Consider the following 12,036-nt stretch of genomic DNA (forward strand, 5'->3'; position numbering starts at 1 on the left):
CCACGGTTGGACGTGCTTTAGAAGGATTTTCAGAACATTCCTGGGGCAAAGGATAGTTTTTGCCCTTCCAGAAATTGTCTTCAGCCAATCAGCATTGTTTACTCACCCTCATGTTGTTTCAAAACTGTACTGCATGCTGTATTTTGTCCCCATGGAACACACAAGGACTGCAGCAGTTGGTGATCATGAGCTGACAAGGTCCAAAAAGAATATACTTTGAATATATTATTCAAACATAAATTTGAATAACTTATATTTGGTCTGTTTCTCACACACTGATAACCACCCCCCTATATGGAGAGAGAATTGTGTCTTTATTACATGCGAGAAAATAAATGATCTGAGAGAAAAAAAAAAAGTTTGAGAGAAAAAGTTATCACACTGATAGCAAAAAAGCATTTCATGAGAGAAAAAAAATTATATTTGAGAGAAAAAGTATTCATACCAATAGCAAAAAATAATAATATTTGAGACTAAAAAAAGTTTTGAGAGAAAGTATTTTCTCATAGAACATAAAAAAATATAAATTTGAATTTTTTAAAATTATTTCTGAGAAAAAAAAACTCTCTCAAAATACTTAAAAAAAAAACTCTCAGATATATATATTTTGCTATCAGTGTGAAAACATTTTCTCTAAAAAAAAAAGTGTTTCTCTCAAAACGCTTTTCTTTGCTCTCGATGCAATTTCTTGCTCTTGTGTCAGGATTCTGATTTCACTGTGAAAATTGTGTCATGGGCGGGGCCACGTTCCTATTGGCCAGTCGGGTGAGCATTGTCTTGTCTTGAGAGTCGAACTGAATCATTATACCATGTTCGGTTCACCGGCATAGATGCCGCCTCTGCCTTAGTTGAGCACGGACACTCCAATGTTTGGGTAAGATGATTCATGGTGATCATATGCCTGGTTCAGATTACAAGATTTTTGTGTCTGTTACGATAGTCACGGTGTCAGATTACACTCAGATTTGACTCCTAAAAATCTTGTCATGTCGTGGATGGACAAGAAATATGTCAGACTACACGTTGCTTTCCGACCAGTCACCACGAGCCGTCTCACGCACACATTCACTCGCACAACGCACTCACTCACATACACACACACACACATGTCTGGTTTACTATCTTTGTGAGGACATTCCATAGGCGTAATGGTTTTTATACTGCACAAGCTGTATATTCTATCCCCTTACACTGTCCCTATCCCTAAACCTACCCATCACAGGAAACATTCTGCATTTTTACATTTTAAAAAAAAACACTGCTTAGTATTTTTGAAGCCATTTGAAAAATGAGGACCCACAAAATGTCCTCATTTTTCCGAGTGTCCTCATATGCAGGTGTGTTATCATAAAAATGTCCTCAGTTGTCATGAAAACAAGAGCACTCACTGTGCTCGCTCGCTCACTCACTTGCGCGCACACACACACACACACACACACACACACACACACACACACACAAACACACTGTAGTTCGCTCACTCACTCGCGCACACACAATCGCTCACTCGCACACACACAATGAAATGTAATCATATTGACCTTTAAACAAAATAGTTTATTCTGAGTCCGAGTAAAACTGTACAGGAGGTTGTATACGATGAACTAGGGCTGGCCCTGGGCGATATATCGGATGACATTGTTATGCGCATCTCGTCAGTAAAGCCGGTTCCTTGATTAGTAGTAAATCGCCATCGCCTGCTTTCAGATGAAGCGGCATTTAACATAGAGCCGTAGTTCACTGACAAGCTGAGCAATATCGCATTAATTATCGCAGGCAATACGTCCGTGATCATCTAAGATCACCGTGAATCATCTTACCCAAACATTGGAGTGTCCGTGCTCAACTAAGGCAGAGGCGGCATCTATGCCGGTGAACCGAACATGGTATAATGATTCAGTTCGACTCCCAAGACAAGATGATGCTCACCCGATTGGGCAATAGGAACGTGGCCCTGCCCATGACACAATTTTCACAGTGAAAGCAAAATCCTGACCCGAGAGCAAGAAATTGCATCGAGAACAAAGAAAAGCGTTTTGAAAGAAACACTTTTTTTTTTTTTTAGAGAATTTTTTTTCACACTGATAGCAATATATATATATTTGAGAGTTTTTTTCAAAGTATTTTGAGAGAGTTTTTTTTTTCTCAGAAATAATTTTTAAAAATTCAAATTTATATTTTTTTATGTTCTATGAGAAAATACTTTCTCTCAAAACTTTTTTTAGTCTCAAATATTATTATTTTTTGCTATTGGTATGAAAACTTTTTCTCTCAAATATATTTTTTTTCTCTCATGAAATGCTTTTTTGCTATCAGTGTGATAACTTTTTCTCTCAAACTTTTTTTTTTTCTCTCAGATCATTTATTTTCTCGCATGTAATAAAGACACAATTCTCTCTCCATACCTCTACTGCAGCTATAAAATCAGATTAGAATGTTATCAAATGTCATCAAACCTGTGCCATAAGCGCCATGTGGTCATGATGAACTTATGAAAAGATCTACAGTATTTGAAGATTTTTTAAAGTCGTTTTGTTTCACTGCAATAATAACAGCAATGTGCCTTTGAAAGGACATGAGAGTGAGAAAATTGACAATTTTATTTTTTGGGTGAAGGTGAACTTAACTTCATACCAAAACCAATATGACTAAACACATTATTACAATTTAAGATATTTGCAAACAACAATATGCAAGCATTTACATTTATTATTTTTGTAATGTTCTGGAAAAACTTTGGATACCTAAAAAATGTGGACATTGTGTAAATATCCCTTTAAATTTGTCATGTTATTTAGAAGTGCTTCCCCCAGTGGGGTGTCTCTTACACATTTATGCCATATTTCTCCTCTAGCAGTAACTTGTTTCTGTGTTTGTTTCTCAGAAATGTCAGTTGTATGAGCATTGACTCATTGTAACACAACCTTTGGTGAACTCTCATAGGGAAAAGAAAACTCTAGTACTCTACTATGGTAGTTCATGGCTCTTTGTGCTTGCCTTGGGTGTAGATAAGCCTCTACTCATATGTGCTGTCTGATAAAAACGTGTTTTTTCCTGTTAGTTGTGGTTTTATAATGACATATATTTTTGCTGGTCATGTTTGTGCTGTTATTTCTTGAATTTTGTTCAAAAATTAAATAGAATTGCTTAGTAGTTTCTATTCCTGTTTTAACATGGTTTCTACGTGTACATTTATATACATTACATATATTTGTATACACATACTTTTTTTTATTGTTTTTATAGTCATCAGGCTTTAGTTGCTTCACAGCATAAATCACAGCTGTGGGTCCAATCAACAGGGTTCATTCGCAGTGTTCACTGCTCCTTATTCACTGAGCACGGGATAGTGAATATATGTTGAACTTCACTTCACAAAATAAGTTCCTTTGAAACACCCTGCAAATGTCTATCAGATGCTTGATTTGTGCATATTAGAGAAGTTTAAGGTATGATATAATGAGAAGGTATGACATAATATACTGTAAATAAATATAAATTAGATTATATAGATTTGTATAAAATAAATCCATGTGTGATTTATATAAATATAAATGTATTAAGTATTATCAATTTAAGTAATATAAATTCTTATTTGAAAGCGGTAAACTAAGTGATTAAATGTCTGTTGTATTGTTTAATATGAAAAGCGTATTTTCTTTTTAGATTAGATACCGTTTATCTTATTAAATATATTATTATATTATATTATTATATATTAACCATAATATGATAGTTACATTGTAATTGTTGCGTCTCTTGTACTTTATAATTGTGAACAGCTGTGTACAAACCACACATGGGAATAATTAAATGGGAATAATAATGCCGGAGCCACAACTCCGTTTCACCGCCTTAATTTATTTCAAACTTCTCTATGTGCTGAAATAACTGGTGTGTATATTTCCCACTTCCTATGATTTTCCAGACCAAAAATGTGCCTACTGTATAGCTGCACACATCACTTTTTAAGTGTGAACTGGCTTATGGCCTCAAAGCATTGATGAACTAAACGGCACACATTTTTAAATGTATGGTTTCATCTCAGATATGTGCCTTTCACGATTTATTTGTTTTTCACAGATTTTATTGATATCCAAACATATAAGTGTTATATAAAAAGTCCATGACCCAGCCTGCATGACTGTAAAGAAAATTACAATGACTTTACAAGTTCTATATTGACCTGTTGTTAGTCTTTACAGTGCTTGAATAATCCTTTACTAATGTGTATCATTTATTATGTGTAGTGTGTGGTTTCTCATGCTTATCTACCACTGAGTTCCCATTCTTATCTGCCTTAAGCAGGACAATGGAAATGCTGTGAGGGGTGGCAAAACGGTGATTAGGTTTCAGGAGCAGCTGTGTCATCTTTTGTTTGCTTGCCACATATTAATTCGTAAGCTCATTAGTCTTTGCCTTTCTCTCTCTCTCTCTCTCTCTCTCTCTCTCTCTCTCTCTCTCTCTCTCTCTCTCTCTCTCTCTCTCTCTCTCTCTCTCTCTCTCTCTCTCTCTCTCTCTCTCTCTCTCTCTCTCACACACAGTCCACTGGAAGCAGAAGAAGCCCAGAAGCCACAGGGTAAGTCTCCTTTCCTTTCATTGGCTTCAAAGAACCCCTTTGTGAAACACAGAGTTCCTTTCTCTTGCCTCAATTGTGCCACACTCTCCCTTTTTAAAAGAGCAGAGAGACAGTGATGTACTCACATACAGCTGGAGAGAATCTAGTGAAACACACAAACAGCCTTACACACAGATGTGCACATGTGTAATTGTGTATACAGCCATCCTGTTCCGCTGAGAGCTTCTTCAGTTCGAAGTTGTGATACTCAAAGTAGACCCAAACCCCCAAGTGGCCTGTACATTTGTCTAAATTGGATGAGTTCTAGTATGTTGCGTCACATTTGATCCTGTTGTCATTTGTTTGCAGGGTTAGACATCTTGTTCATTATGGCAGAATTCTAGGTTTGTCTTGTCACTTGCTTACAATATAAATGAGGTGTTTCCTGGCCAAATACAATAAATTAGGGATTTACAGTATAATTGCATCACATTGAGATATATATATATATATATATCATTCAAAGGTTGGGGTTCAATACATTTTTTTGTTTGTTTTTGAAAGAAGTCTATTATGCTCTTAATCTCCATTTATTGAATCAAAAATACAGTAATATTCTAAAATATCATTACTATTTAAAATAGTGAATTTCTATTTTAATATATTTTCAAATGTGATTTATATCTGTGATGGCAAAGCTGAATTTTCAGTAGTCTTTATTCAGGTCTTTGGTGTCACGTGATTTCTCAGAAGTCATTCTAATATGCAGATTTTATGCTTAAGAAACATTTCTCTTTATATTATATTTTTATATTTATATTAAGATTTTTGTGGAAACTGATGTGTCATTGCTGAATGATATTCAGTATGTATTAATTTCTTTAAAAATAAAAATCTTACTGACCCCAAACTTGAGTGGTAGTGTATATTGGCTGATATTGGATATTTAATTGTACATGCTCTTTTCTGCTTATTTTTACACTTAGATTACCTTTAGAGTTAATATTTATTAACACTTATAATTTAATAACGCTGATAAATATAATCTTTTGCAGTCTCAAAATTAAAATCTTGTTTTCATACTTTCACTTAAAATAATTTATTTTTAATGTTTACATTTTTTTTTGAACACATCATGGAATAGATGATTAATTTTGTCCTTTTATTGGTTATTATTGTTAATAGTATCACATAAAATATTGGCTTTTGTGGTATATTCAAAGTATAATGCGAATGAATTAATCATTCACATTAAGTAAATGTAGTAACTTTTACGTTTACTAAATAAAGTAAATAGGGTCCTTTTTACACTTACATAATGACTTATGACTGCTTTAATAAACAAGGTAATTGAAATGTTCAGTAACCAACAACCACAGCTACATGTAAGAACAGACACATTTTTAAGCCACATAATCATAAAAGTATGATTACTTTCAGGTCTGAAAGTGGCCCCCAAACCATGTCATTTGAGTACCCCTGCTTTATGGGTTGGTTTGAGTGATCACAGTTTCTGTGTGCTGTATTCTAGTGCTTTCTTCTCTGATATGCTGTAGAGTATTTTGCAATGAGGTCATTCATTTGAATGTGTGAACTCAGCAGGTTTTAGGATTTGTCCACATCATTGATGCCTCTGGAGGAGTTGGACATTTTTGTGAAGTCAGCTGACATTTTACTATAAAATCAACCCACGGCGTGAAAGCGGCCTGATTGACAATTTTGACTGACAAAGGTATCAACAGCAGTAATCATTTGTATTGTGTGACTCTTAGACCTCCCCTGTTGTTATACTGGACTATAAAATAAGACACAAAATGCATCACTGCACACATAGACACTTACACACTGCACTGTGAGCTAATCCAAGACAAACATTAGCAATACATGTTTTTATAACCTGTAACCAAACAAAGAACAACTGGCTAAATAGATGGATGGATGCACACAGACATAACGTACACACATAAAACTGCACTTATGAGAAATGCACCTCTCAAGTTTTTATTGCTTCGCCCAAGTATGTAAAATATTGTTGGTATTTTGGCTATTACTACTGTGGTGTAACGTACTTCCCAATATTATGTTTTGTTGAACAATTTACTGAACATACAAGCCATGAATATAAATAAGCTAATCCATAAAGGTTTTAGGCTAGGAGCAGAAACATAATTTTCTTCTGGTTGTGTAACAGTAGTTATGACAACAGTATGACAACACGTGTGCTCATCAGGGTTGGGCGAAATTCACAACTTAAATGTGGACTGTATATTCTTCCATTGTCGAAAAAGTTGAAGTTAAACCCTTAACGAAATGAAAGGTATTTATGAAAAATGTTTGAAATGATGTACAGTCATGTACAGTTGGCTACACCCCACAGATGTTGAAATGGAATGACAAGAGGAGGGATTTACTGAATTACAAAGCAAGGAAATTTTGCACAGTAATTTCATTAGTCAGGTTTATGATGAAACAAATGACTGCATTAGTGATTTATTCCCAGACATGTAGATTACATTTTTAAAACAGTTCAAATCTATTAACTTAACTATCAAAATATACTGGACTACAAAATGTCCACCATTGTTTTCAGAACACTTTCAGAGCACTTTATGAAAATAAATCTTAACACATGTACACTATACCATTCAAAAGTGTGTTTTTATTTTTAGTTTAAATAAATTAATACTGTTATTTGTGTAAATAAATAAATAAATACAGATTTTTTTTTAAAATTTTATATTCATCAAATTATCCTGATTTCTTTTATTATTATTTTTTTTATCATGCTTTCCACAAAATATTCCATAGCACAACTTTTTTCAACATTGATAATTATATGCAATTTTTCGTGAGCACCAACTCAGCGATTTAGAATGATTTCAGGATCATGTGACAATGAAGACTGGAGTAATGACTGCTGAAATTTCAACTTAGAAATCACAGGAAAAAGTTACATATATTCAAACGCACATACCTATAGACTGAACTCGTAATACGCATGTGCACGCCATCGGCGTTCTCACTGGTTCGCGTTTTTGAAGTTTGCGCAGAAAGAACTTAAGAGTTTTCTGTTAAAACGGTGGTGTGTTAATGGCCCCTAAGTTAATAACTTATGATCGTTGCGACAGAAGTGAATCAATCAAACTAACTTTAGCTGGACAATAACTTTATTCTAGAGCTGCTATAAAGCCAAAACACTTTACTTTAATTTCCTATTATCAATGTAAAGCTGCTTTGGAACAATCTACATTGTTAAAAGCGCTATATAAATGAAGATGACTTGACTTGACTTGACATATTTTAAAATGTATATTAAAATAGAAACGTGTCATTTTAAACTGTTATTTTTTAAATATAATTTTAATACCATTTCACAATATTACTGTTTTTACTGCATTTCAGATCAGTAATGCAACCTTGTTGAGTATAAGATGCATTACAATAATTTAACCGATGCTAAACTTTTGAAAGGTAGTGAATCAATTATATATATTGCGCTAAAACCATACAAGTGTACTAATAAAAAATGTGTATTGTGATTTAAGAGCTAGAAATGGAGGCTTGAGCAGTTATTACAGAATGAGAGAGAGACATTGATTGATGGATTGATGGATTGATTGATGGATTGATTGGATTTGGTTTGATTGAGCGTGTGCGAATTACCTTATCTGTGAATCTCAATAGTGTTTGGCTGTAGCGTCTCTACTAAGAGTGACACTAAGTTTAACTGCTTCAAACACGTTACTACCTTGATACTGTGAAAAAATATGTAGCTTTTCAATTGCAACATATTTTATTGATTAAGTCGCGGGGCAGTGTTGACGACAAGTTTCTGTGCGTTTGTGTCTGTATATGTGTGTGCAGAAAGAGAGCGGCAGAAGAGAGTGCTTTAATAAAATGTAATTTCAAGGATAAAACATGGAAATAGTTTGTCATTTTTATTCTATTGTTTGTTATTTTTATTTGGTCAGTGTTTTGTAGATTTTGGATCTTTTGCTGTTTGTAAACTGTAAGGACCTTTGAAATAACTGAAATCATTTGGCGAAGTGATATGGAACTGCAATGCAGTCAAGACCTGTCTGGAACGACTTTAGACTCCGCATTCAACAGCCCCGCAGTATAATTTACATTTCTTCATCCTGTTTGCTCTCCTAATTTATTTGAAATTGAATTAAAAAAGCATTCTCATCTAAATCCAGAATATCACACAACTCCGGGGAACATAAAGGACTTTATCATCCAAACTCGCACATTCCCTTTTACAGTTGAGAATAGAATACTTAAGATTGGGAATCAGATACTTGCATAAAATGATTCGGAAGAGGGGGGTCTTGGAGTAAAAAAGGTTGGGAACCACTGACATAGAATATAGATTAACATGGCAGAGGTAGAGCTGCATCTTCCACCAAATAATTACAAATCCAATGTTTGGAAACACACAAAGTCAGAAGGCACTTAAGTTAATTTATGATTTGCTGTCTGTCTTAACCAAAGCGAACTATCTGTACCATATTGAATTGTGTAGCATCACATTTTTTTTTTCTATTACATTTTATTGCATTGAATAGCAATTGTTGAATCGAATCGAAACGGATCGCACTGCATCGTAATGGGGTGAATCTTATCGCATCAGTAGCTGCTTTATATGTATCTTTAATGTATCGTATCGTATCGTATCTTTGGCTATGCATCGAGATGTGTATCGCATCGGCCTTGGTTATGGAGATGCACATCTCTACTATATTCCATATATAAATACTACTACTATACTTTTCTATACCTGAAAAGCACTGTTTATTTAATATGTATCTTTAAGTTTTATTTATTTGAGCTATTGTTAATTTGTTAATTTGTTGTTATTTTATTACTGACTGTGTACTTGTCCTTAGTAATGTTTGAAATTTATATTTGTTAGTTAGGTTAGCCATAGGCAAAAGTTCCTTGTGTAAGTGTTCTTTAGGCTGCTGATTTTTGTTCATGGTTTTTAGCTGCAACCAAATGTTTTGCAAAAAGAGACACTGAATAAATATTTTGATCTCAATGTTTAACTTAGACATTTTTTTTTACCACATTTTAAACTTGGATTCGATTAAGAATTGGATAAGCATAATCAGAATCATAATAGCTATAATTCAAATGATAGCCAACCCTATTCCCTTCTTATCATGCTCTTACTGAACAGATGGTTTTTGTATGGTCATTCGCACAGTGGGTTGAGGTCAAGAGAAGTTCTTGAAGATAAGAGTTTATTGAAGAGCATAAGTGTGTATGTGTGAAGGTCTCTTTTGTAGTCATTTTTCTATTAAATATCAAAACCAAAACAAACTGTGAAACGATCCTTCTGGGAGCATGACTTTACTTTACTGGGAGTACATCTGATATTGTGTGCAGTATGAGGAAAGTTTACTTCAGGCACGTTAATTGGTGTGCATACATTTGTGTTTGTGCACATTCTGACATTACTCGTCATTACTTGTTTGTGTGTTGACAGATGGGAAAGCAGATGACACCAAAATGGGTATGACTGCCAAGACGTCTCTTTTAAAAGTAAGTGCCCTTTATCTGTAAGCACTGTAATGGACAGTTCATCTGCCTATCACCTATGGAAGCATAGTAACAATATTCAATTTGAAATGTAATATGCAAAATGGCAATGCAATATGTAAAATGGCAATGCATTTATGTATTCGAATTTACATTTTCCATTACATTTGTGCAACGTTGGTGCAAAATGAAAATTAAATTATATAATTTACATTTGCCATTTCATACACTAGTTTTAATATGTAAATTGAATACATATTTTAACGCTTTATAAGTTGCAAAATTAAAATTAAAATGTATTACAAAAATGATTAGATATTTTAATGTGTTCAAGCAAAAACTTTAGCAAAATGACCATTTAAATGTTATTTTTCTTAATTGAATTTACGCTCGATTACATTTTCATTAAATGTGCCGCAATGAATGTAGCAAAATTCAGTGTGCAAATTGAAAATGCATTCCGAGCCGGAATTGATCATTGCATCAAGGTGGGGCTCGGCAACAGGTAAACATAGGCTATAGAGCTGGTAAGTCCCGCCCATCCGTAAAACCCCAAGTGGACCTCTAGGTTGAAAAATCGTCAATGCAAGTGAATGGGAGAAAATAATTATTTTCTGGTCCCGTTTGAATTGTGCCATGAATGTGAACATATGTTGTCTGTGAATTTTTTTATATAATTTTTCATGTTACGAGTTTGACAGTATATGGTATGATTCTTCGGCTAGCAGTTGTGGAAAAGACATAACGAGAAAGACTACATGTCGCCTATGTGACGTCACCCCATAAAGTTGACTTACCCGTGGTTTTCGCCAACCTCAACGATTTTGTCCTCTCCCTGAAATAAGGCGGTGAAGTGCACCGAAGACACAGCCATGTTAGCGGGATCTGTGAGCTAGTGTCCGTGTGCGAGTGGTGGTGACGTTTCAAACGCATCGAAAGCAGCGAAGAGTTGTAGTCCACAAAGTGCTCTCACACAAAGTCTAACCGTATCAAACTTCTACCCGCTAAATTGTAGCATTCTTTACACGAAAAGTTATATAAAAAATTCACAGACAACATATGTTCACATTCATGGCACAATTCAAACGGGACCAGAAAATAATTATTTTCTCCCATTCACTTGCATTGACGATTTTTCAACCTAGAGGTCCAGTGGGGTTAGCGGAAGGGGCGGGACTTACCAGCTCTATAGAGACAGAGCGCAACGCGTCATAATCTGAAGACCACGCCCACCAAGGGGGAAAACAAACCAACCGTCTCCATTGACTTTGCATTGCAAGAGGCTGCCTCCTTGTCATTTCTTGCTTCTAAGAAAAGACAGAATAATGCCTAAAAGCTGCTATGTGACAAGGTGTACAGCAAACAAGCTAAGAAACCCAGAAATAAGTTTTCATAAGCTGTCGACCCCAAAAACCGAGCGCTTGAGGACATAAAAGTGGATACAGGCTGGAACAAATGGGTAAATTGTGGGATCCTGACACTTAGTATGCACTAAAAATACACTACGTGTGCAGTAAGTTAAACATTTGGTCACTGGTGAGTCAAATATCCAAATGTCAGTTTTATATATTATATTTCTGTAAGATAAACTATCCTGTGTTGCCGATTACGGTCTCCTCCAGCGGACGTACGTTAGTTCTCAGAGTAATTAGACACGTGACGCTCTGTCTCAACTGCTTGTATCCACTTTTATGTCCTAAACACTCGTTTTTTGGGGTCGAGAGCTAATAAAAACTTATTTCTGGGTTTTTTAGCTTGTTTGCTGTAGCCTACACCTTGTCACACAGCAGCTTTTAGGCATTTTTTTGTCTTTTGTGAGAAGCAAGAAATGACAAGGAGGCAGCCTCTCGCAATGCAAAGTCAATGGAGACGGTTGGTTTGTTTTCCCCCCCGGTGTGGGCGTGGCCTAAATGCGCTCTGTCTCAATAGAGCTG

General features: G+C 35.0%; 1 protein-coding gene across 2 annotated transcripts in view; it reads left to right on the top strand.

Moving 5' to 3' along the window:
• svild (supervillin d) overlaps positions 1-12,036 on the top strand; it is a 181,994-nt gene that overhangs the window by 68,766 nt on the left and 101,192 nt on the right. For both annotated transcript variants that reach the window (XM_079852048.1, XM_079852049.1), the window contains exons 3-4: positions 4,545-4,579; positions 10,050-10,105. In XM_079852048.1, the coding sequence (XP_079708174.1) occupies positions 4,545-4,579; positions 10,050-10,105 (91 nt within the window). The remainder of the gene's footprint in view (positions 1-4,544; positions 4,580-10,049; positions 10,106-12,036) is intronic.

The sequence above is a fragment of the Squalius cephalus genome (genome assembly GCF_949319135.1).
Source record: "Squalius cephalus genome assembly, chromosome: 19".
In the NCBI taxonomy this organism is placed as follows: Eukaryota; Metazoa; Chordata; class Actinopteri; order Cypriniformes; family Leuciscidae; genus Squalius; species Squalius cephalus.